General features: G+C 42.6%; 1 protein-coding gene across 3 annotated transcripts in view; it reads right to left on the bottom strand.

Moving 5' to 3' along the window:
- Positions 1 to 18,240: 18,240 nt before the first annotated feature.
- The window catches only part of NCAPG2 (non-SMC condensin II complex subunit G2), a 90,392-nt gene continuing 80,781 nt past the window's right edge, over positions 18,241 to 27,851 (bottom strand). For all 3 annotated transcript variants that reach the window (XM_039473001.2, XM_074378840.1, XM_074378839.1), the window contains one exon: positions 18,241 to 18,650. In XM_039473001.2, the coding sequence (XP_039328935.2) occupies positions 18,599 to 18,650 (52 nt within the window). In that variant the 3' untranslated portion in view covers positions 18,241 to 18,598. The remainder of the gene's footprint in view (positions 18,651 to 27,851) is intronic.

Below are 27,851 nucleotides of genomic sequence, written 5' to 3'. Positions count from 1 at the left end.
GCCTCTGCAGCCAGCCCACTGTGATGTCCCCAGTCACAGTGGGCCCCCAAGCCTCTGCCACATGATTTCTCAGGCACCCAGGTGTATTCTTGGAATACTGATCCTCAGTACTGTGCAGAACGACCTCTCAGTTCCCCAACCATAGAATAACACCTAATCAGGCAGGAAGAGCAAAGTGAAGTCTTAGAGCTCTCCCTCCCTACTTAAATATTAAAAGCAATCTGTTGTGGATAAGCCATCTGTGGTGCATTTTTTAAAATGGAATATTACTCTATAATGAAAAGAAATGAATTACTAATGGGTGCAACAAATGGGTGAATCTTAACAGCAGTATGCCGGTGAGGGAAGCAGACATGAGGGTGCCTACTGTGTGCTCCACGTACACAAAGCCCAAGAACAGGCAAAACTCCCCCATGCAATAGAACCCTGAACGCTGCTGCCTCGCGTGGGAACGGGCAGGAGGGTGCTTCCTGGTGTGGCAGAAATGTTCTCTATCTTGACTGGAGCACAGGTTATGTGGATGAATACGCTGTTCAAACTCATCAAACCACGCTTAATATCAGTGTATTTTATGATATAAATTACTATTCAAGGGATGTTGACTTTTCTAGTATCTCAGGAATTTGCACACCTGCCAATGACTAAATGCTGCCAGTGGAGATTCCCATCACTGGCCTGGCCCGTGTGTCTTCGAGAACGCCTCACCTGGCACTGCGGGAGCAGGTGGTGGATACAAGGGCCACCGTTCCTCCAGTCTGGGATTCTTACCGGACAAATTAACACAGTACAGTCCCTGGTATGAGGCTTGTACTTAAGAATCTAACAAATTATTTTTTCTATCCCAGTTAAGAGAAAGCGCTAGAAACTACTCACTTTCCCAGCAGTCGTGGTGCAGGCTGCAGTCTTGTCTCCGGTTATGATGCTCTGGCTTAGTGTCAGAACTCGAGCCAAACAGGACGCCTGTCAGGCTGCCCTCTCCTCATCTTCCTCTCTCAGCACTGAAATTGCAGCATGCCTCTCCCACCCTCAGGGGTCCACTTCCCAATGACACCTGCCCAGACTCCTCCTGGTGGCCGAGGGGCCTCACCTCAGTACCCCAAGGTCTGCCCCTCGTTGGGAAGGTTTCTGCCCCCTCCTCCACCCATCCCTCCTCTCCCGCCTCTGCCCCACACCCACCTGCTCCCCCTCAACTCCCCATGTCCCGCGTGGCAGAAGCCGTCCTGCAGCTCAGAGCCCAGCTCACCCTGAAAGTCTCCAAGGCTCAGCTGGAGGTCTGGCCCAGGCCTGCAACCCACCCAGAGAAGCCCAGGGGACCTCTCTTCTCTGCCTCGGCCATGCAGGCTTCATCGTCCCTGGATGAAGAGCTGAGCCTGGCCAGAGCTTCCCCACATTCCCCACTAAGATGTGCTCCTCGGACGCCTTTCAGCAGGACAGGCTTTCAGTTGCCAAGGGTGCCTCAGGCTGCCCCTGCTTCTGGAACTCTCTTCCCCTGGCAGGCCCCTCATCCTTCAGCGGGAAGAAAGCATTTTTTCACATGAGCCCTCCTTATCCATCAGTCTGGGCTACGCCCACAAAGGTTCCGTGTTCCAGGTTTCAGCGTATGGCAGCATGTGGTGGTGTGTGGCCGCATGTCACAGTGCTTCAGGATGTAAGTCGGGCACCTTCTCTGGTGCTGCTCTCTCAGAAAGCTCTTCCTGCATTTCCTGCAGTCCAGGAAGTTCTCATGGGGGCTTGCAGGGAGTTTGGGATTTGAGTTTTTAAGAATTAGTTACTGACCAGGTGCAGTGGCTCACAACTGTAATCCCAGCACTTTGGGAGGCCAAAGCAGGCAGATCACAAGGTGAGGAGATCCAGACCATCCTGGCCAGCATGGTGAAACTCTTTCTCTACTAAAAATACAAAATGTAGCTGGATGTGGTAGTGTGCACCTGTAGTCCCAGCTACTTGGGAGGCTGAGGCAGAGGAATTGCTTGAACCCAGGAGGCGGAGGTTGCAGTAAGCAGAGATTGTACCACTGCACTCCAGGTTGGCAACAGAGTAAGATTCCATCTAAAAAAAAAAAAAAAAAAAAAAAAATAGTTACCAATATATAAAATTCAGAAGATTTCAAACAAAACTTAAGGCTTCTGTCTTCTCTTGGAACATAAGCCCATCATCTGGAGCTCACACTGTCTGCCCTTCACCAGGCAGGGGTCCCCACTCACCCTACCTTGCCGGCTGTACCCCAAGTGCCAGCTGGTACCCAGGCTTCTCCTAGTGCAGAAATGATGAGGAGCTGACTAAGCTGTTGAGTAGAAGCTCCAGCCACTCAGTGTTTTCTCAGAATCACTGCATTTGTCAAAGGAGACCTAAGACAGACGGCCATGCTTAGACTGGAGCAATAGGTTGCTAACAAAGAATTTCAGGCATCGGCAAGGGAGAAACTGGGGGGCAGGGAGTCTTTCTGAGCCTCGGAAACTACTGCCTCCTCCTCCTTTAAGGCCAGAATGTGCTACACACCCAGATAATTAGTGAGGCAGCATTGCATAGCTCCCTCTCTGGCCTGAAGCCCCCTAGCACTCGGAGCCTTTTCCTGGCTGGAGTTTCCACACAGACACAGAATAAAGGCCATCACTGTGTTGCCATCCTTCATCCATGACGTTTTTGCAAACATCTCGATGATCCCAGGAGGTACCTGTTAATGGCCGCTGCAGCCTGAAAACACAAGGCTTCCTCTAGGCTCTCCTGAAGAAAATATCACATGTAATTTTAAAATCATGATTTTCAAAACAATGACCTTCCTCCAAAGACAGGAATCACACACTTGGCCAGTTTGGGCCAGGGGGCAGCTCTGTGTGAGCTCGGCCAGGCAGCCCGTGGGCTGGCACTGACTTTGTGGGCAATTGTGGGGTTCCACTGGTGGGAAAGGTGCTGGGCACATAAGTAAGTTCCATAGATGGGCTTCTCATTAGTCCTGAGCATCGAGTGGGAACCAGCCCTAGGCAGTGAGACCAAAGTGCGAACCAGCCCCAGGCAGTAAGACCAAAGACTCTGTCTCTGCTGCAAAACATCCCTTTTGTAGGGCAGGGCTGAGCTCAGAGGCAGCATTGTATAGACAGAGGCTCCTATTCTCCTGTGAACTGCCCTGAGGAGCCCCCTTGTGCTCCCAGGCTCCAGGTGGGTTTGCATCCATGAAGTTCTGAGAGTCAGCAATCAAGGTTCTGGTCGACAGAACACGTCAGGAAGGTAAGAATCACTTGAACCCAGAAGGTCCAGTCTGCAGTGAGCAGCCATGATCATACGACTGCACTCCAGCCTGTGCAACAGAGTGAGACTCTGTCTCAGAACAACAACAAAAAAAGTCCTTGAGTTCAAAAGCAAGTGACAGTCTGTGTTGCTAATGATAACACTGAGGTTCAAGCAAAAACTGACATTTTGGAAAACACGTATTGATGATGTGAGCTTGATAGATTCCCAAAAGTTAAATACTTTTCTGAGATCAGTAGTGACATTAACAAATGCAATTTTAAAATATTTTATAACAAAATGTGTCAACATCTAGAAGAGCTGCATAACTCAGGCAACCAATACTTTCCCAATGAACAGAGTTACAGAACCACACACAGTAAAACATCCACTCGAGGTGCAGGTCCACTGACAGATCTTAGGGGTATAGACAGTGACAATTTTATTGATGGTCTGACATTCCACATTGAATAACTTTAAGAAATCCCCATTGCCAATACATAATATAGTATCAGTAACACACAAAACGTATTTTTTAAAAAGGCATAGACCCACAAGAACAAAGTTGGAGAAAAGATACCAGTACCCATATTATAAAGGGGAAGTCAGAAAGAGTAGGCTCTGTCTCTACATGCTCAAGGAAAGACCTGAGCTGGGGAAGTAACCCCACAAGGAAAAACACACCCAGCCTGTCCGCAGGCCCCAGGGACAGAAGTGGGCAGCACCAGCTATGCTGAGAATGGTAGCAAATAAGGGAAAAAAATCACTGAGTCTGTTGAAGCAGTTTGACTCATTTGTAATGAAATGCAAATTAAAACTACACTGAGATACCGTTTCTGACCTATCAGATTGGCAAAAATCCCAAATCTCAATGACATACTCTGTTGGCCAGGCTGAGGGAAACAGGCTTCTCATGCACAGCTGACAGGAGGCAAAATGGTGCAACCTCTAGAGACAGGAACTGGGTAATCAGGCAAAAATCACAGATCCACTCCCTTTCCTCTAGCAATCTCTTTCAGGACTCTATCCCAATTGTATACCAGTGAAGGCCTAAGAAGAAATACGCACAAGGCGGTTGACTGTGGTACTATGGCAAAGGCAAAAGTGAAAACACCCAAAGTCTCTGCAAGCACTGGGCGGAAAATTGCTTCATGCACGTGAGGGAACACCAGGCTACCGTGAAGAAATGAGAGCTCCATGCTATCTTAACAGGTTGAAGATGTTTTCAGAATATATTAAGCTAAAAACTTTAAAAAAAAAAAAAAAAAAGGTAAAATAAAATGTTTCTGGTATGTTTCCATTTGTCTAACAAAGGATTTCAGTATAATAGGTCTCACTATGTCACCCAGGCTGGAGTATAGTGGCACCATCATGGCTCACTGCAGCCTCAACCTCCCGGGATCAATTGATCCATCCATCTGAGCCTTCAAAGTAGCTGGGATTATAGATGCATGCCACCACACCTGGATAATTTTTGTAGTTTTTTGTAAAACTGGGTTTTACCATGCTTCCCAGGCTGGTCTTGAACTCCTGGGCTTAAGTAATCCACTCACCTCGGTCTCCAAAGTCCAGGATTACAGGCATGAGCCACTGTGCCTGGACTGCTTTTTTTGGAGTGCAGTGGCATAATCTCGGCTCACTGCAACCTCCACCTCCCAGGTTCTAAGTGATTCTCCTTCTTCAGCCTCCAGAGTAGCTGGGATTACAGGCAGGCGCCACCACTCCTGGCTAATTTTGTATTTTTAGTAGAGACGGGGTTTCACTATGTTGGCCAGGCTGGTGTCAATCTCCTGACCTGGTGATCCGCCTGCCATGGCCTCCCAAAGTGCTGGGATTACAGGTGTGAGTCACCACACCTGGCTGGCCTGCTTATTTTTTAATAGAAGAATAAACCATACATTAAAAAAAAAATTACCTATTTTGGAAATTCAGAAATATATATTATTTGAATATGCCTTTTTGAAAACTTAATGTTTGCTGCCATGTAAATATAAAAATATAGACAGATTTAATAAACAATGCCTACAAATTCATAGTAAAATTAAACAAATACATCTGATTATGTACCCAGCTGGGGGCATAACAGCCATACATAAGAGCTGTGCTTGTGTTCCCTAGGAGGATACACCTCTGTGGTCAAAAGAAAAAACTGCGACAAAATCTTAAACTGTTTCAAGAAGCACATTGATGGCGGCAGTGTTCGCAATGTTACTCTTAGACTACAGTGAGTGTCCTGCTGAAGCAAATGAGTAATCACATTGGTATCACTGAAATTTAGACTTCTGGCTCAGTTAATAGGATATAAACACATAAGACCAATGAGGTTAAATTAAAATCCTGAAGTCCTAAATTTGCACTGAAATGATCTTTATGAACTCACGTTTATCCTAAAAAAAATTCATATAATTATCATAAAATATATGCATACAATTATATGTATAATTATATATATATATATACTTTTAAAATGTATACTTATATAATCTTCTAGCTCTGATTTCACCGAAAAGGCCTAGAAACAATTGCCAATGACCAACCCATTAGCAAAAACACTCCTAGAGGCCAGATCATGGTCTCCAACTACCATTTTCCATTCAGACAAACCATAAGTCCTTGGAGAAACAGCTAATTCCAGGTCTAGTGCACAAAATGTACAAGTGGAGCCTGGGCACTCAACATACCAGGAAGCAGGGACACCCCCAAAACTGCTTGGGTCACATAATGAGGACCACAGCCCAAACTGAAGGAGCTCTCACTGGCCAGAAAACGTGGGCTCCAAAAAGGACAATAACTACCATGGACTAAAACTCATCAAACGATACTAATTCTAACAATTCTCATCAGTAGCTTTTTGAAGATGCTCACTATTTTTGAATACTGGTAAATAAAGGGGAAAATCTAACACTTTCCCCTCATTTCCCATACAATCTATACAAGAAAGCACTCAAACCAAATATTCCAGCTGATAAAAGAAAAATATAATACTCAGAGTATGATTTTTTGCAAACCTTTATGAATTAATAGATCTTGGTAACTACCATCAATAGTTAATAACATCACAAAGAGAGAGGCTGTTGGACAGTGGGTACATCCTAAGGGAGGAGACAATATTCCCTGTGAGGAACCCTGTCGAACAAACACAAACCTGAATTTAATCAAATTGAGAACTACAAACTATGAAAAGATCTAATGACAACTGCCAGAAAAAACAGAGACAGAAATGTATTAAACGAGGCTGCAAGGGTCCAATCAGCATCTCTGCAAGCCCAGAGGACACACACAAAAGTGTACAAAACAAGTACCAGCAATATTTTAGAACGAACGACGGAGTGGGATCCACAAGAAACTCAGACACCTAGTACACAAACCTGATTCGCATCCCATTCAAGCCAGCAAACTGTAAGAACGATATTTACTGAAGAATTTGAGACAGGGGATGATATTACACAATTTTTATCATAACTGCCTACTAACATAGTTAACATCTTATTTATATAACTGTTTCTAGATGTAAAACAGTACTGTGGCTGTGATTTTATTTGATATCTGAGACTTGCTTCAAAATCAGCCAGGGGTTGGGCAGTGGATGAGGGTAAAAATAAATCTGTCATGCAGCTGATAAGTGTTCCACCATAATAAAATTAAGAGAAAGTAAAGACATAAACAGAGCCTCAGATCCCCATGCTCTCTCTGGTAGGCAACTAGAGATTTACTTTCCAGGGCATATGAGATAGAGGCTCTCTGAACTGAGGGTACAGCACCATGCTGAAAACAGAGGGTTAGTAAACACTGACACTGTTGAGTAAGAAGAGCCTGTACCTCTTTCCCCTCACTCTGCACCCAGAATACTGGCTGCTAGGCTGACACCTCACCAGGCAGGAGATTGGAACAAAAACAATCTGGCCAGCCCAAGAGAAAAGACCTAAAACTTCCAACATGAAGCGATTTCTGATTAAAAGATCTAACCAGGCTACCTTATTATGACCATACAGTTCACATGATCAAGACTTTCAATCTGCTTTTTAGTGCTCTGATCTTAAAAATGAACAAAGATGGAGGCCGGGCACGGTGGCTCAAGCCTGTAATCCCAGCACTTTGGGAGGCTGAGGTGGGTGGATCACGAGGTCAAGAGATCGAGACCATCCTGGTCAACATGGTGAAACCCCGTCTCTACTAAAAATACAAAAAAATCAGCTGGGCATGGTGGTGCGTGCCTGTAATCCCAGCTACTCAGGAGGCTGAGGCAGGAGAATTGCCTGAACCCAGGAGGTGGAGGTTGCGGTGAGCCGAGATAGGGCCATTGCACTCCAGCCTGGGTAACAAGAGTGAAACTCCGTCTCAAAAAAAAAAAAAAAAAAAATGAACAAAGATGACCAGATATTCAAGAAAAGCCTCTAATATGAAACAGAGAGGCCATATAATACAAGCTGGGAAAAGAGAACATGGAAGCAATGAGACTAAAACAGAAGTTCCAGATGAAGAGAAAAAAAAAACAGAAAGCAAGTCGGTGGTAAGGAAATCAGAGAATCAATTTAAGAAAATTTCCTAGAATGCAAAGATGTGAAAAAGGGCACTGAGTGACCTGCACAAAGTTGAAAATCAGACTCACCTCAGGGCACATCTCAGGGAAATTCAGATCAGTGGGTATAAGAAAAAGATCCTGAAAGTTCCAGATAAAGAGATGGGGAAAAGATCAATGATCATAATGGCATTAAAATTCTCAGCTGTTGAAAGAAAAAAAGATAATAAAACAATGCCATCATAAGTAAGAGGAAAAATTATTTCTAACCTAGAATTCTATACCCAGATAAACTAACAAGTATGTTAATAGCATATTTTTGTATATTAAGGATTTCCCAAAATTAAATTGTCATATACCCCATTTCTCAGGAAGTGAGTGGACCATGTGTGCCACCAAAACAAGGGAGTAAACCAAGAAAAGAAAAAGACATACATCCAAGAAAGATAAACTAAGAGAAAAGCAATTTCTGCTTCTGTTCAAGATGGAGTAACAAGGACTCCATTTAACTTCCTACTGTGACTAACTAGAACAATGAAAAAAACAATTAAATAGCTGCTTTCAGATACTGGGTACAAGCATGGAGGACTGTGAGCCCCATGTTCACCCTGGCTTCCAACCAGAGGCATTTCTGGGCCATGGACACAGCAAGAGGGACCACAAACACAGCCTGAAGGTCTCATTAACTTGAGGAGATGGCGACCCAAGTTTGTGGGATATTGAGGTGGCTGGAATTGCAGAGCAGAGTCTCAAAAAGGAGGAAGCTGGGGAGAAAAGGAGCTGAAGAATCTGAAAAGGGGTAAGAGACCATTATTGTGTAAAAGCTAGATTTTAGAAAAATAAAACAAAACCATCAGGAAGTTGTAAGACAAACATCAGAACTCACAGAAATGTGCCAGGTGCAGTGGCTCAAGCCCACAGTCCCAGCACTTTGGGAGGCTGAGGCGGGTGGATCACCTGAGGTCAGGAGTTCAAGACCAGCATGGCCAACATGGTGAAACCCTGAATCTACTAAAAATACAGGGGTCCCACCTCAGTAGTAGAGCTGAACTTCTGCTGGAGTAATGGCTGCCTTAGACCCGACAGTTATGTTTTAAACAGGTCTCAATACCACTTCACAAACATTGGGATGACTGTTACCAAAAACATAAAACAAAATCCCCAAAACAAACAAGTGTTAGAAAGGGTATGGAGAAATTTAAACCTCTGTGCATTGCTAGTGGGAATGTAAAATGGTACAGCCACTGTGGAAAAGAGTATGGCAGATCCTCAAAAAATTAAAAATAGAACTACCATATGATCCAGCAATTCTACCTCTGGGTATATACCCTCCAAAATTTAAAGCACATGTCAAAGAGACATCTGTCCACCCATGTTCACTGCAACATTATTTACAATAGCCAGGAGGTAGAAACAAATCAAGTATCCATGGATGGCTGACTGGATTAACAAATGGGGACTAGCCATACAGTGAAATGTTATTCAGCCCTAAAAAAAATTCTGACACGTGCTGTAATAGATGAACCTTGAGGATATTACACTGAGTGAAATAAGCCAGCCACAAAAGAACCAATGTTTTATGATTCCCCTTATATAAGGTGCCTGGAGTAGTCAAATTCATGGAGACAAAAAGTAGAATGGTGGCTGCTAGGGGCTCAGGACGAGGGGATGGGAGCTAGTGTTTAAGGGCAACAGAGTTTCAGTTTCAGGAGATGAAAAAGTTCTAGAGATGGATGGTGGTGATGATGGTACAATAATGTGAATGCACTTAATGCCACTGAGCTGAAAGGGCAAAATAGTAAATTCTGTTATAAATATTCTACCACATTTTAAAAATAAATACTTTTTATTAATACAAAAAAGGGCCTCAAATGAACCAAACTGATTCATATATAACTACCTGTCAAAACAAAGCCCACAGCTATTCAACAATATAACATTCATAATGATCTAATAAAAAAAATTACTAGAATTATCTACTTTCAATATTTTTCCTCTTCACATCATGGTAAAGTATCAGGTACTGAATTTACCCTCCAGCCTTACCAAACAATAAGCCAAACAAAATTAAGTAAGTGAAACGGGTTTTCTGACATTGGATAACAGGCAGTAGGACTCAGGTTCCTGAGGGGACGAAACAAACAAGGCGGGTCGTACAGTCACATCGGGTACTCTCTGAGGCAGTTTCTAGGCAAGGAGGAGACACGCAGGGTCTGGTGTTCTCATGATGTTAAGAAAAGAGAGACGGAATGGAGTTTGGGAAGGTCAAGAGAATAAAATCTGCAGGGTAGGACACCCAAGAAAGGGAGCTAAGAAGAGAGCCAGTCCAACATCTGCAGAGGGGTTCACTTGAGTCTTTGACTGAGTTCTGAAATATGTAAACAGGACACAAACAACTCAAGACCAGGGAAAGAATCACCAGGCTGCTGTAGACAGAATAGTTCCTGGAAACCATACAGAGCTAAGACTAGTTTACATACTCACTAGCAAGAATGGAAGGACCTCGCAATGTATGGGATAGCTGGCCAGTCTTTAGTACCCAGAAGGGTACTGCTTTAGTAGCAGGAATAAGCTAGCCTTAGAGTAAAGGTTGCTCTGTACCGACACTAACAAAGCTTAAAAGGAATCCTCAGAAGGATCCAAATTGATTCCAGGTTACTTAACTATATGCCAGAACAAACTCGAACACTCTTTAAAGGTATATAATAAAAGCCAGCAAACCATGATATAAAATTTATGATGTCCATCAACTGTTCAATAATCTATTCAAAAATGTCTAGAAATTCAAAAATTACTAGAAACACAGAAAAGGAAAAAAAAAAAAAAAGTAACCAAAAGGAGAAAACAGAAAAGATACAGACCAGAAATGACTGAATGAGCAGAGAAGGGCATTAAAACACTTATTGTAAATATGTAATATATAGTTTAAAAAGGTAGAAAAAAACACGAACTTAATGAGGAGCTATTAAAATGACTCAAACATAGTTCCTGGGAATGAAAAATACACAAAGAGAAAAAACTGGAAAGAAACACAAAGAGCATGAAAAAGCCATGAAAAACACCAAGGAGGCTAACACTCACGTAATCACAACTAGGAAAGGGGGAAGGTTGTTGAAGAAATAATGGGTGAAGATTATTCAAATTTAATAACTAAAACCCAACATATTCAAGAATTCTAATGAAACCTAAGTAGAAGAAACATGAAAAGAACTACACCCAAATACATCCTAATCAAATTGCTAAAAACCAGTGACAGGCTGGGCGGGGTAGCTCACGCCTATAATCCCAGTAATTTGGAAGGCTAAGGCAGGTGGATCACTTGAGGTCAGAAGTTCTACCTCTGGGTACATTTAAAGCACATGTCAAAGAGACATCTGTCCACCCACGTTCACTGCAACATTCTTTACAATAGCCAGGAGGTAGAAACAAATCAAGTGGCCAACATGGTGAAACCCCGTCTCTACTAAAAATATAAAAATTAGCCAGGCATGGTGGTGCACACCTGTAATCCCAGCTGCTCCGGGGGCTGAGGCAGGAGAATCACTTGAACCCAGGAGGCAGAGGTTGCAGTGAGCAGAGACTGCGTGCTGCACTCCAGCCTGGACGACAGAGTGAGACTCCGTCTTAAACAAAACAAACAACAAAAAAACAGCGATAAAGAGGTCATGAAAGCAGCCAGAGACACAAAGATAGGACTGGCAGTAGGACGCTCATCAGTAACCAAACAAGCCACAGGAAAAGATGCTTAAAATTCTGGGAGAAAAATATCAACCCAGGATTCTCTTTGTAGCGAAAATACCTTCAGAAACCAACCTGGGCAAGATGGCAAACTCCTTTCTTTTTGTTTTTTGAGACAAAGTTTCACTCTTGTCACCCAGGCTGGAGCATAATGGTGCAATCTTGGCTCACTGCAAACTTCACCTCCCAGGTTCAAGTGATTCTCCTGACTCAGCCTACTGAGTAACTGAGATTACAGGCACCTGCCACCATACCCGGCCAATTTTTGTATTTTAGTAGAGACCGGGTTTCACCATGTTGACCAGGCTGGTCTTGAACACCTGACCTCAGGCAATCTGCCCACCTCGGCCTCCCAAAGTGCTGGGATTACAGGTGTGAGCCACCACACCCAAACCTGTCTTTTTTTTTTTTTTTTTTTTTAAAGAGCCAGATATGGTGGTACACGCCAGTAGTTCCAGCTACTTGGGAGGCTGAGGCAGGAGGACTGCTTGAGCCTAGGAGTTCAAGGCTGCAGTGAGCCATAATTGCGCCACTGCACTCCAACCTGGGTGACAGAGCAAGACCTTGTCTGTAAAAAGGTTTTTTTAAACCTTCAAAAATGAAGGCAAAATACTCTTCCAGATAATCAAAAGCTCAGAAAACTTGTAACTAGCAAATATGTTACAAGAGATACTAAAGAAAGCTCTTTAGAAGAAAGAAAATGATACCATATGGAAATCTGGAACTGCACAAAGGAGAGAACATTGCCAGAAATAGTGAAGATGTGGATAAACTTAAAAGACAATTTTCTCTAATGTTTAAATTTTTAAAAAGTCAATTAACAGTTTAAAGCAAAAATAATGATAATGAATTTGGGGAATAACATATGTAGAAGTAAAACGTATGACAATGATGGCACAGTGAACAGAAGGAGACATGAAGGCAAGCTGCTAAATTTGTGTGCAACTCATGAAGGGAGACAATAGTGTTTGAAGGTGGATACATTAGTTAATAGATGCAGGCCGGGTGTGGTGGCTCACGCTTGTAATCCCAGCACTTTGGGAGGCTGAGGCGGGTGGATTGCCTGAAGTCAGGAGTTTGAGACCAGCCTGGCCAACACAGTGAAACCCCATCTCTAAAAAACATTCTCAGAAAACTAGGGATAGGCACTTCCTATCCTGATGAAATGCATCTATAAACAACCTACAGTTTACTGAGTTGCAGAAGACTTAATGCTTTGCTGTGGAGACCAGAACAAGGCAAGAGTGCCTGCTCACACCATTTCCAGTCTACATTTTACTAGAGGTTCTAGCTGGCACAAAAAAGAAAACCAATAAAAGCATCCAGACTGGAAAGGAAGATGTAAATGGCGTTTATTTTTAGGTAACCTGATCATCTGAGTAGAAAATACGACAGAATCTATAAATAAACTACCACAACTCACAAATGAGCTTAGAAAAGTACAATACAAAGTCAACATACAAAAAGAAACTGTCTTCCTCTATTCTAGTATGAACAATCAGAAGCTGAAAATTTAAAAATACTACCATTTACAACAGCTCTGTAAAACACAAAATACTTAGGGGTAAATCTAATAAAACGTATGGAAGACCTATATTATGAAAATGACAAAATAGTGGGCGAAGTTAAACGTCTGAAAAGCGGTCTAGACCACGGTCACAGATCCTTGGACTCAGCATTGCCGAGTGTCAGTTCTCCCTGCACCCGAGCAGCTTAGCAGCCTCGCCTCAAACCGTGTTTTAAACCTTTGTTTCTTTTCCCTTTTCTCTTCCCATTCCCAGTCTCAACATATAACTTTGAGACAAGCCGCCTATGTGTTACCTTTCATCTTGAAATATACAGCCTTGGACTGTGTCGCGAACCTCCACTTTCATGTTTATTTTTATTTTTTGTAACAGTCTCACTTTGTGCCCAGGCTGGAGTATAGTGGTGCGATCTCAGCTCACTGCAACCTCTGCCCCCTGAGTTCAAGTGATTCTCCTGCCTCAGCTTCCCAAATAGCTGGAATTACAGATGTGTGCCACCATGCCTGGCCAATTTTTTGTATTTTTAGTAGAGCTCCAGAATTCTCTCTCCAACAAAAGATTACTTCAAGGCCACTCCCAGCTGAAGAGTGACTACAAGATTGACTGTGATTAATTTGTAACCTGATAGGATTCACAATGGCACTGGCCCCTTCACCAAATGGGACAGTAATTCAAAGGTCACTGAAGCAAGTCACGCCACCTGGCATCTCCTAGTCCCCTTGCCTTTTCTGTGTTCTAAACCCTTTCTATAAAAATCCCTGTGTTCCCTCCACAAACTGAAGACTAGAACTGCTCTCTGCTCTTCTCCTTGCACAAATAATACAGGAATATCACTCTGTCTCATAACTTACTATTTTGCCTTATTTCCATTAAGTGGCCAAACTCTTTTTGTGAGTTATATCCCTAACTTGTTCTGTAGATTTAGTGCAATCACAATCAAAATTGTACTGCATGTTTTTTTTTCTGTAGAAATAGACAAATTGTTTCTACGATGTATATGAAAAGGCAAAGGAGCTAGAGCAGCCAAAACCACGTTGAAAAACAGCCAACTGAGGACTTGCAACTCACGATTTTAAGACATAGGTACAGCTCAAATAAAAAGGACCCTGGGAATTGGCGTTAAGGATGGCCATAGGTCAGTGCACAGAACAGACTCCGGAAAGAGCCCACACATGTACAGCCAACTGCATCTTGATGTAGACGCAAGGTGATTTCATGGAGAATGAAAGGGTGCAGGAACAACTGAATAATCATATGCGGAAAACACAAAAACGACAAGCTGAACTTAGACTCCACATCCGAGATTAACTTAAAATGGATTATAGAGCTAATCATAAGAGCTAAAATATAAACTTGTACAGCAGAGCTTCTCCACATCACACCACTGACCTCTGGGCTGGAATGACTCCTTGCTGCAAGGGCTGTCCTGTGCCTTCTACCTGAGGCATCTGTGGCAACCTAGCCTGCCAAGACACCTGTGCTACTGCCGGAAAGGGAGGCGAACTCATGGCCCAGCTGAGCCCCTCTGGTCTAGATGAAGGGCAGGTCCAGAGATGTATCATGGAGTTCCTTGATAAAGATACTATCTTTTAATGATGCAGGGACTGCTAGATATCCATACAGCATAAATAAATAAATAAATAAATAAATCCTTACCTCATACCATAAAATAAAAATATTATGTTCTAATGGTGCAGGGACTACTAGGTATCCGTATGGTATAAAGAAATAAATGAATCCTTACCTCATACCATACATAAACATTAATTCAAAATGGATCACAGACCCAAACATAAGAGCAGAGCTTATAGCTTTCAATAAGTAGATAATAAAAGCAGCCAGAGACATCAAGGTAGAAATAACAGTAAGATTGTGATCAGTTAACTATACAGGTCAAAATAAAACATGTTATTTCATACAAAAAATAAAACATGCTTTTTTACATTTCTTTTTATATAGGACACAAAAAGCACAAACTACAAGAGTATAATTGATAAACAGGACTTCTTCAAAATTACAATTTCCTCTTTGAAAGACACCATTTAAAAAAATTAAAATAGGGTCAGGTGCAGTGGCTCACACCTGTAATCCCAGCACTTTGGGAGGCTGAGGTGGGTGGATCACTTAAAGTCAGGAGTTTGAGACCAGCCTAGCCAACATAGTGAAACCCTGTCTCTACTAAAAATACAAAAAAAAGTAGCCAGGCATGGTGGTGGTGTGCTTGTAATCCCAACTACTCAGGAGGCTGAGGCAGGAGAACTGCATGAACCCAAAAGGCGGGGGTTGCACGAGCCAAGATTGGGCCACTACACTCCAGCCTGGGCGACAGAGTGAGACTTGGTCTCAAAAATAAAATAAAATAAAAATAGGAATTATATGCTGTAATACCTAACTCTAATAAAATACTGGTATCCAGAACATCTAAAGAAGGCTTACAACGCAATAAGACAAACAATACAATAATACAACAAAAACAGACGAGAGATTTGAGCTGGTATTTCACCAACACAGACATGCAAGCAAAGTGTGCAGCATCAGTCGTCAGGCAGTGCAAATTAAAGACACCGTGAGTTACCAATACACAACCAACAGAATTAAGATAAAAACACTGAAAATAACCATCGTTGGGGAGGGTGTGGAGATACCGATGGGAATATAAAACGTTACAACTATGGAAAACAGTTTGTGAGATTTGTTAAAAAGTTAACTGTACACTTAACATATCAACCTCAGGCAGAAGACGGGCCAATAAAAAAAACCCAGAAAAACAAAAAAACATATCAACCAGGACTTCCACTCCAAGAAACTGACCCAGTGAAACAAGCCCACACAGACTTATATACCTGAAGGTTCCTAGCAAGTTTATCTACAATAGCCAATAAATAGCGATGGTCCATAGGTGAATGTATAAATAGCCAAAGGGGAACCAACAGGTGAATGGGTAAATAGCCAAACAGCCATCACGGGTGAATGGATAAACAGCCAAATGACCTTCAGTAGGTGAATGGATAAGCCACTACAGTGTGGATGAATCTCAAGACTGTGACAGTGTGGGGCCGGGTCACAGCAGCTGTTCTAACAATCTTCGGATGTTTCTGATGCATATTAAAGCCTGAAAACCACCATCTAGACAACCAGAACAATTTAAACTAAATTATTACTATCTTTGATCACCCAGCATCTATTTATTTTTTTGTTCTGGGATCTCTCCACCTGAGTCTTAGCGAGGGGTAAAGATGCACAAAATACTTAAATGTCTAAAGTGGTGAGTATTTGCCTTCCTGGCCACATGGCCGGGGTTCTGCCAGTCTTTGGCTGAGGAGTGAGTGCCACAGCAGGGGCAGGACAGCTCCCAACCTCTCCCTACCTGCTTTATGGGAGCAGAAGTGACAATGGGATTGGAACACTGCAAGTGGATTCTGAGAGCAGAAATGCTAATTAAAATGTCAAGTGCCTGGTGGCAATCACAGACTCATCCTCAGACTAGCTGCGAGGTATGGTTTTGAACTGTCAAGACTGGCTCTCTATTTCCCCAAAGACACTGAGGACTTAAACAATGTAGGCTCGTAAGTGTAGCTCAGAACTGTAGATGTAGACCGGGCGCGGTGGCTCACGCCTGTAATCCCAGCACTCTGGGAGGCCGAGGCGGGTGGATCACGAGGTAAAGAGATCGAGACCATCCTGGTCAACATGGTGAAACCCCGTCTCTACTAAAAATACAAAACATTAGCTGGGCATGGTGGCACGTGCCTGTAATCCCAGCTACTCAGGAGGCTGAGGCAGGAGAATTGCCTGAACCCGGGAGGTGGAGGTTGCGGTGAGCCGAGATTGCGCCATTGCACTCCAGCTTGGGTAACAAGAGCGAAACTCCGTCTCAAAAAAAAAAAAAAAACAACTGTAGATGTAGATCCTCACAGTCCAATATGACAGTGAGGGCTCCAGCCATCACGATCCCACTCCATGCAGAATGTTAGAAAGGTAAAGATACACAGATAACTTACAAGGCGCCCAAGACAACTTCACTATTATCTTACTGGAAGCACCTGGACACATGCCCTACATGTAGGTACAAGCAAGGCTGGTGAATGTGGTCTTTATTCAGGATGATCATGTACCCAGCGACAAAATCAATTTCTGTAGAAAAAGAGAAGAATAAGTAACAGGAGAGACCAGCAATCTCTCCCTCACATACTCAATTAGTCTTAAATTAGCATAAACCCTTCCAAATAAGTCACTTTATCAACACTGATAAAACTGTATTTCCATTATCAGTGTCATTTACGAATACAGAATATGCTGTAGTCAGCTGTCTAGAAAATATTTTCAAAATTATGTGAATTAAGCTGTAATATCATTCTGCTCACACCTTCCATTTCTCAGATCCCTTGGCAAAGCCTTACCCTGAATGCTCATAGCTATAGTAAGTAAGTAGTCTACTTCTTGTACTCTCTCAGAGAAATACAGGCACAGAAACACTGGGATTTCTTTTACTTTTTTGCTCAGGAGCTGAGCAAAGAACAAGCATGAAATTTAAGCTGCACTAATTTCAAATCTACTAAGAGGTGGTCCAGGAGGGCCCACCACGACATAGAATCTTTGACTAAGAGGGCCAGGAGCATGGGGCCAAGAAACAACTGGCATCCACAAAGTGGGCAAGAGGTCAGGGTGGCACAGAGGTTGTCAATACCACTGCTACAAGCACAGCTCTCAAAAAGAAAAGACAAGAGTAAAAGGAGTTTGCCTTTCGGCTGAGCTACTTGGTGTCTGTGCTGCTCTCGTTCACAGCCACAGGACCCATCTCAATACCCCATAGATGCAACATGAACGCTGGACACAAAAGACTGCTGTGGGCCCTGCCCTGTGCTCTCCACTGGGGGCGCATGCTGGCATCCCTCCCTGTGCCACAGCACCTCACTCCTGGGCATAAAGGTGGGTTTTAATACTTTTTTTTTTATTTTGGAGACAGTCTTGCTCACCCAGGCTGGAGTGCAGTGACACAATCTCAACTCACTGCAACCTCTGCTTCCTGAGTAGCTAGGATTACAGGCATGAACCACCACACCTAGCTAATTCTGTATTTTTAGTAGAGACAGGGTTTCAGCATGTTGTCTAGGCTGGTCTCGGACTCCTGACCAAACGAGATCTGCCCACCTCAGCCTCCCAGTGCTGAGATTACAGGTGTGAGCCACAGTGCCCAGCCCCTAATGCTTTCAAATAAAGTACACAAATGGATGTTGTCATTGCTTTATTACTCATAGTTTCCAAGCAATATCACATATATAAAAGTCATTTTAAAAACAAACAGGTTTGCTAGAAAAGTGTCTTTTTTTTTCTTCGAATCATGGATTTCTACACCATTCATACCTGGAGTCCTTTATATTAAATATATTATTTACACAGGCACTGGACAAAAATTGAAGAAGTTTTGAGTTCTCTACTCCACAATCTCCACCCTCCCACACCCCCACAAAAAATCCTACCCTTTCCCTATCATATGAGTTATTAACAATAAAAACAATAGAAAAATACACAGGCATTTCATTTTGAGTCCCTTTTCCCTACTTTTACATGTCTGGAGATATTGGCTGGGTTATGAATTCAAAAGTTCTCCCAAAGTTCTTGATGATGATTCATAGAGAAACCTGAAACACAAATAAAGAAATATTTAGCTACAGAAAAAAAGGGACCAAATTATTCAAATGTACATTTTCAAAAATATAATCTAAAAATGGTTTGCAACCAGATGCATTTAAAAACAAAGTTGAAATAATCTGTAAATGTTTCATTAATTGTTTCTCTTCCACAAAATGGAGTCCGAATCCCCACAGGAGTCACAACACAGGGCACTGAACCACAGGCCTGGGTTGACGGTGGACGCCAAGCACTACCAGGCAGTGAAATATGCTCACTGGACAGCATGCTGTGCTGGTGAGCTCTTGTATATGAGGATCTAACCCACTGGTCAGATCCACAGCCAATGAGAAACAGGACATGTGCCCTTCCTTTCCAGAATCCACAGTTCTGAGGCTATTTCTCTATTATACAAGAAAACGAGATAAACGAAAACTATGTGACCTACCAAGATACTCCACTACTATGGCATTTACCTAGTACCTCCAATAACCTCACTTTCCCACTTTCCCACTCCACTGCCCTGCATCCCTGTCCCTCAAGGCGAGACTCTTCCTCTTCATCTCCTCCCCAGCCCCACCTAGGTCACAGCTTTGGCTGGGATCACTGAGTACTTTCCTTCCCAGACACTGTCCTCCTTTCCCTGGCAGTGTGCCTACGTTAAGAATCATTATTAGGCAGGTAGCATATTATTGTTCTTTTAAATACACGTACGTACAAGTGCATGGCTCACCATGACTTCCCTTTTTTATTGTCCCATAACTCCTATGTGGTTCCAATGCATGCTTGTTCAGTTATAGTGCACTCCCAAGTAGTGTCCTCAGACAGGGAATACACATAAACTAATCTCTGAATTCCGCCTAGACACGAGTATCTACCTTTCACTCCAGATGATATCTCAGTGAGATTTAAAACTCTTACAATCCTACTGTTTTCCTGTGTCCAGCATTGCAAGTGAGACTTGTGTCTACCTGATCTTCACCCTTTGGATACAGATTGCTGTCTACCACAGCCCCCTGTAATGTAAATGCGAGCCACAGGTGTCATTTTACATTTTCCAGTAATCACAATGAAAGAGATCAAAGAGCACAATGGATCAAGATCTTGTTTCTTTTTACTTTTTTAAGCAAAACTTATCTTAATATATTTTCTTTAACCCAATATATCCAAAATGCTTCAACTGGTAATCAATAGAAAATTATTTGTGACATAGTTCACATTCTCTTTCCCAAACTGTCTTCAGAACCTGCAGGCACTTTACACGAGGGCCACACAGCACTAACCCACCAGGTTTAATGTGTTCAGCAGCCACTGTACTGGCCTGCATGAATCTAGAAACATTTTAAGATTTTTCTCTTTATTCCTGAAATTTAGGAATTTTATCCATAATTACTTAGCTTTGATTTTTTTTTCATCAATCCAGAATTCAGTGAAAGAAAAAAGAGAATCTGTATATATTTCTTTAGCTCTGGGGAATTTTTTCCTATTATTGCTGAATCACTGCCTCTCCTTGATATTAGAGGTCTCTCGGGCCCTTTCCCCCAAATCTATCTCCATCATCGTTAAGTATTCATTCACGTCCCTCCAACTTGACCTTTCTGGAATTTGACTATCAACAGGGACCATCTCTGCAGTGCACCTGTGACACTTTAGCTCTAGACTGTCCTTTTGGGGCCACAGTTGACTTTTCTTCAAAGACTCTTATTACTCACCCACCACCATCACTCTGGAAACTCCTGGGCCACCCATACTGTGTGTGGTTATTTCTGTCTGTGTTGAACTAGGAGTGAAGGCACAGCTTTGTGGAGGCTGCCATGCAGTGACACAGGAAACTCCGGGTGCCCCACAGCTCCTTCACTCTCCCAGCCTCCCTGGGCCTCCACTGGACCTGCTGCCTCGGGATCTCCTGCCCATTCCCTGAGTTCCCCAGGAGAAAAGAGTACGCTCTCTGTCCACACCCCAGGTTCCACCCACCTGTCAGCCCAGCAACTACTTGGCTCAGCAGCAGTACAGTCAGAGTCAAGACAGAGGGGAACTATGCCCAGGAAGTCATGAACCCTCCAAAATCTAAAATTAATTTTTTTTTGAGACAGGGTCGCGCTCTGTCACCCAGGTTGAAGTGCAGTGGTGCAATCACGGTTTGCCGCAGCCTTGACCTCTTGGGCTCAAGCAATCCTTCCAGCTCACCCTCCCAAGTAGCTAGGAGTATGCTGCACACCACCACATCCAGCTGATTTTTTTGTATTTCTTACAGAGATAGGGTTTCACCATGTTACCCAGGCTGGTCTTGAACACAGCTCAAGCAATCTGCCTGCCTCAGCCTCCCAAAGTGTTGGGATTACAGATACCATACCTGGACTAAAATTAATTTTTAATTACTCAAAAATAATATTGTCTCCTTAAGCGAGCATGATTTAAAAATACTTTCGAGAAAAATGTTAAAAGTACAGTTAACCCTCACCATCTGTGGGGGATGGGTTCCAAGAATCCCCAGATACTAAAATCCACAGATGTTCAAGTTCCTGATATAAAATGGTGTTTTTGCACATAGCCTACACACATCCTCCTGTATGGTTTAAACCATCTCTAGACTACTTACAATACCTAACACAATGTAAATGCTATGGTAATAGTTGTTATACTATATTGTTTAGGGAATAATGACAGAGAAAAGTCTGTTCATATTCAGTACAGATATAATCATCCATTTTTGTCCCAAATATTGTCAAACCATGGTTAGTTGAATTTATGAACATGGAACCCATAGATATGAAGGGTCAAGTGTTCTCATTTACCAGGTAGTAAATAAATAGCTACTCACATTGACCTAAGTCTAGACTGGCAACAAGAATGACTCTCTATCATTCTCCTTTAATAGACAAGCTAACTGACGCAAAGGTGGTAAAGCAAACTGCCCATGACCACATAGCTGGGAAGAGCAGTTTGGGTTTAAATCCAGGTCATTTTTCTCCTGACTACTGGAACACTAAAAAGATATTCTGGCCAGGCCCAGTGGCTCACACCTGTAATCCCAGCACTTTAGGAGGCTGAAGCAGGAAGATCACGAGGTCAGGAGTTCACGATCAGCCTGGTCGGCCAATATGGTGAAACCCCGTCTCTACTAAAAATACAAAAATTAGTCGGACATACTGGCTCACCCCTGTAATCCCAACACTTTGGGAGGACAAGGCTAGTGGATCACAAGGTCAGGAGTTCAAGACCAGCCTGGTCAAATTGGTGAAACCCCATCTCTACTAAAAAGACAAAAATTAGCCAGGCATGGTGGCGGGTGCCTGTAATACCGGCTACTTGAGAGGCTGAGGCAGGAGAATTGCTTGACCCGAAAGGTGGAGGTAGCAGTGAGCCGAGATGGTGCAAATGCACTCCAGCCTGTGAGACAGAGCAAGACTCTGTCTTTTAAAAAAAAAAAAAAAAAAAAAAAAAAATATATATATATATATATGTATTTGTAATAATATATACATTATAATATATATTAGATGTGTATATATTTAATATATAAATATATACACATATTTATAATATGTATTATAAATACATTATTGTGTGTATATATTTAAATATACATAAATTAGCCATATATGTGTGTATATATTTAAATATATATCTAAATTAGCCAGGTGTGGTGGCGTGTGCCTGTAGTCCCAGCTACTCTGGAGGCTGAAGGAGAAAAATCGCTTGAACTCAGGAAGTAGAGGTTGCAGTGAGCCAAGATGGTGCCACTGCACTCCACCTAGGGTCAAAGAGTGAGACTCCATCTCAAAAAAAAAAAGATATTCCAGCATATTTCAAATTTACTCATTCTTTTATCACCTGGAGAAAGAACTGAACATACTATGTAAAGCAGAGAAATAAGAACTACCAAAGAACAAAATGAAGAAAACAAAATGAAAGAATTTTAAAGTTGGAAGGGACAGTGACAAAAAGCTTAGACAGAAAGCTCCTTGGGCCAGGGTTCTCCTCATATGTAACAAGACACACAAACCAGACAATGTGCAAGTCCCCTCAGTACTAACATCTGTAAAATGCGTCAAACAGGAGGACTCAAAACTTCACCACCTTTCCTTCCGTCTATGTCAGGTTAGGGACATGTGTTGGTGATCACAGCCGTAAGAAAGGCAGGCAGAATCAATTTTCTGAGAAAAACAGTAAGATTAAAAGGCAATGCATGTATTTATCAAAGGGTGGTTTACTGTATGAATAGTTTTAAATTATGATACCAAGTTCATTGGGTATGGATGATAGAAACATAACACTAAATAAGCTATAAAAAGCATCCAGCCCCAAATTCATTTAAAAAAAGAACTGTTGGCCAGGCGCGGTGGCTCATGCCTGTAATCCCAGCACTTTGGGAGGCCGAGGAGGGCGGACCACAAGGTCAAGAAATCGAGACCATCCTGGCCAACATGGTGAAATCCTGTCTCTACTAAAAATACAAAAATTAGCTGGGCGTGGTGGCATGTGCCTGTAATCCCAGCTACTCGGGAGGCCGAGGCAGAAGAATTGCTTGAACCTGAGAGGCGGAGGTTGCAGTGAGCTGAGATTGCGCCACTGCACTCCAGCCTGGCACCTGGCGAAAGATCCACATTCCATCTCAAAAAAAAAAAAAAAAAGGGGCTGTTAAAATTAAAGCAGAATAAAATGAATTGATATTCATTTATCAATATTTGATAACAAAAGAGAGGCCACTTTTTCAGGGAATATTCTTTCCCTTAAAGATTTAATGTTGGCACCTACATTATTGCGCTATTAAAGCTGCCTGAGAGTAGAGGCACGATTAATATGGTCAAGTAATTTGCTTGTAATATGATTAGTGGGAAAAATTCATGAGGTAACACAAACCTTAAGAAATACATTATTTATATTTGTAATTTATTTCAAATTATAAATTTATTACTATCTTGATGCTATTTATCAAAGTTACAAATTCAACATACTTGACATTTAAATGCACCAGTGCACTGGCAAATGCATGTTGTTTCTCCTCAGAAAACGTCCACTTTACAATATGCTATATAGGGTAAGGCAATTAAAATGCAATGAGATGCCAATTTTCATTTAGCACCCAACAGACCAGCCAACAGAATACGAACCCTGCTGGAGAGAAAACTAGATCAGTCGTTAAGAAAACGTTCACTTTTGGCCGGGCGCGGTGGCTCAAGCTTGTAATCCCAGCACTTTGGGAGGCCGAGGCGGGTGGATCACGAAGTCAGGAGATCGAGACCATCCTGGTCAACATGGTGAAACCCCGTCTCTACTAAAAATACAAAACATTAGCTGGGCATGGTGGCTCGTGCCTGTAATCCCAGCTACTCAGGAGGCTGAGGCAGGAGAATTGCCTGAACCCAGGAGGCGGAGGTTGCGGTGAGCCGAGATCGTGCCATTGCATTCCAGCCTGGGTAACGAGCGAAACTCCGTCTCAAAAACAAAAAAAAAAAAAACAACAAAAAAAAAACAAAAAAAAAAGTTCACTTTTAAATCAAGCTCCATTGCCTAAAATATTAATCAGAGCAAGGGGTTCCCAGAGTCCTCAAGATGTTTACTTGCCTTAATGTCTCTAGTATAACATTAAATCAGAAATATTTTAAAATATAGTCTTAAGTCCTAATTGTTTATCTTCCATTAGATTTATTTTTCTTGTTTCATCAATTTTTGTCAGGTTGTTTTTTTTTTAAAGACACTGGTTTCTCTACAGTTTGCTTCTTGCATATTTAAGTAAGAAGCCAATATTTCAAAGTCCCTACCTATTTTCTAGGATGTTTCCTTCTCAAAAGGAAGAGCTCTTTTTTTTCATCGGTGTGTCAGCTTAGCAGAGAAGATGGCATGCAGGTGAAGAAACAACAGAGAAACAAAAGGCTCCATCCCCAGTGTTCCGTTCATGTCCTTTTCCGCAGTGCAAGTTCTGAAGTTCTCAGGTCTTTTTTTCTCTCATTGCAAGTAACACAGTTCAAGCAGTTAACCTGAAACTGCGTGTAATTCCTAGCAAGAAACCAATGTTCCTCTTCCCTTTCATCTTCAGAATAGTGTACACTCTTCTATATCTGAATAAGCCTTCTTTGGCAACACTGTATCTAACAAAGAAAAAATGCTTGGACTTTTGAGATTGTTACATCCTGTGAAAACAATTTAACATTCTTACACTTGGTAACTCTGGTCTCCTTGTTCAATCTTTGTGTCTGATGAACCACTTACACTGCCACTTATTTTCTGAAATGCACAAGTGCTCCTCTGTCATCCCCAAATCAGACCACTGCCCTAAAAACAAGCTCCTAAAACCAAGTTTGTTGAGTTTCTTCTTAAAACACATTGTTGCAAAGTCTGACCTGATAAAACTAGCATAGTGGACACTCAATCACTTTTAGAATAAAGTACATAATTAAATGCATTTTGTTCACTCAGTAGCTAGGACCCCAAACCCACCCACCTGCTTTAGTGCCTATCACCACAGAGTGCTAGAAGAAGTGTGGGGAAGGGCTTTCTCCAAGTGACTCTGACAGCACACCAGACAGCTACCCCTCCAAGTCCCAACCTGATACGAGCCATACACAGGAGCCTGGAGGACTTGAGAGAGCAAGCTTTCTAGCTCTGGCTCCAGCAGCTCCCCTGGTACCTCCCCTGGGAAGGCTCCATATCCATCCCTCTACCAGCCACCCACCCAAGTGAGTGGATGTCATCACGTGCCACAGAGGACTGCTAGCAATTTCTTCCATGTAGGGAGCCAGGTTTCCCTCGGGGTGTGGCGGCTCCTTCCTTAAGAGCACTCACCTAGGGTTGGAGGTGTTCTCTTCATGTGCTACTCCTGTATTCTCTAGAGTTCTCTTTAACTCTCACTAGCCAATAATCCATCATGCCAAGTCCCTATAAAAATCCCTGACATTCAGCCAGGCACAGTGACACACCCCTGTAATCCCACCATTTTGGAAGACCGAGGTGGATGTATCACTTGAGCCTAGGAGTTCAAGACCAGCCTGGCCAACATGGTGAAACTCCATCTCTACTAAAAATACAAAAATTAGCTGGACGTGCTGGCACATACCTGTCATCCCAGCTACTCGGGAGGCTGAGGCACAAGAATCACTTGAACCTGGGAGGCAAAGGTTGCAGTGAGCCAAGATTGCGCCACTGCACTCCAGCCTGGATGACAGAGGGAGACTCTGTCTCAAAAAATAACCAACCAAACAAAAAAAAAAAAATCATTGACACTGAGCTTTCCCTATCCGAATCACTGCGTAGTTTTGGTCTCCTCCTGGAACCTGACAAACACACAGAAAAACAGTTTTTTGTCTGATTTTGAGACAAGTCTTGCTCTGTTGCCAAGACTGGAGTGCAGTGGTGCAATCTTGACTCACTGCAACATCCACCTCAAGTGATCCTCCCACCTCAGCTGCCAAGTAGCTGGGACTATAGGCATGTGCTACTACACCTGTCTAATATTTGCATTTCTTTGTAGAGATGGGGTCTCGCTGTGTTACTCAAACTGGTCTTGAACCCAAGCTAAAGCAATCTGCCCGCCTTAGCCTCCCATAGTGTTGGGATTACACACGTGAGCCACCATGTCCAGCCAACATTGTTATGAGTACCTGACAAAGTGGACTTTAAGGGAAGCAGCATTACTAATGAAAGACCCTTCATTAAAATAAAAGGGTCAATTCATCAAGAAGATACAGCAATTCTACACTTATATGCATCGAATAACAGCAAAATAAAATATATAATGCAAAAACAGTCCTAAATAGGATACTTGGACAAATTCACAAGCATAATGAGAAATTTAACACAAGTATCTGTAGAGTAAGTAACAAAAAAAAAATCAGTAAATACATAGAAAAGTTGAGGTAACACAATTAACAAACATGAACTGTTCAGGTGGCACTCCACCTCGCTAGAACGTGGGCTTCTATGTAAACCATTAACAAATGCTATGTGTGAGCCACAGAGGCAGTCTCAAAAGTATGATAAAAAAGGAAAAAGAGGCTGGGCCAGTGGCTCAAGCCTGTAATCCCAGCACTTTGGGAGGCCGAGGCGGGTGGATCACGAGGTCAAGAGATCGAGACCATCCTGGTCAACATGGTGAAACCCCGTCTCTACTAAAAATACAAAAAATTAGCTGGACGTGGTGGCGCGTGCCTGTAATCCCAGCTACTCAGGAGGCTGAGGCGGGAGAATTGCCTGAACCCAGGAGGTGGAGGTTGCAGTGAGCCGAGATTGCGCCATTGCACTCCAGCCTGGGTAACAAGAGCGAAACTCCGTCTCAAAAAAAAAAAAAAGAAAAAAAAAAAAGGATAAAGAAGAAATGGTGCTAAAAGCCACAATAAACATAAACATCACAGTAAGTGTAAAACCACACACACTTTGCTGTTTCTTTGGACAATGCTGAAAATTATACTGAGGTGTTGGGGTGGGCTGATATCTTCAAACAGGGAGAGATGGGCCATGTTCAGGAGGTGTATTCCTTGATTTAGATAGTGACTGCATTTTTTTTTTCAGATTCAATAACTATCAATATTTATTAGCATACAACATTAACATACAACATTATTTGAGTTTTTTTTTTCTACTTTAGATTCTGGGGTACATGTGCAGATCATGCAAGACTGTTGCATAGGTACATTCATGACAAGGTGGTATGTTGCCACCATCCCCCTATCACCTATACCTGACATTTCTCCCCATGTTATCCCTCCCCCACCCTCCCTCCCACTATCCCTCCCATAGCCCCCACAACGGACTCCAGTGTGTGATGCTCCCCTCTTTGCGTGCAACTGTTCTCATTGTTCAACACCTGCCTGTGAGTGAAAACATTCAGTGTTTGATTTTCTGTTCTTGTGTCAGTTTGCTGAGAATGATGGTTTCCAGGTTCAACCATATCCCTACAAAGGACACAAACTCATCGTTTTTTACGGCTGCATAGTATTCCATGGTGTATATGTGCCACATTTTCTTTGCCCAGTCTATCACTGATGGGCATTTGGGTTGGTTCCAGGTCTTTGCTATTGTAAACAGTGCCACGATGAACATGCGTGTGCATGTGTCTTTATAACAGAATGATTTATACTCCTTTGGGTATATACCCAGTAATGGGATTGCTGGGTCAAATGGAATCCCCATTTCTAGGTCCCCGAGGAATCACCACACTGTTTTCCACAATGGTTGAACTAATCACTCCCCCCAACAGTGTAAAAGTGATTTTA

The sequence above is a fragment of the Saimiri boliviensis genome, chromosome 10 (assembly GCF_048565385.1).
Source record: "Saimiri boliviensis isolate mSaiBol1 chromosome 10, mSaiBol1.pri, whole genome shotgun sequence".
Lineage (NCBI taxonomy): Eukaryota > Metazoa > Chordata > Mammalia > Primates > Cebidae > Saimiri > Saimiri boliviensis.
The sequence above is the reverse complement of the archived record's forward strand: the minus strand, read 5'-3'. Positions and strand labels throughout refer to the sequence as shown.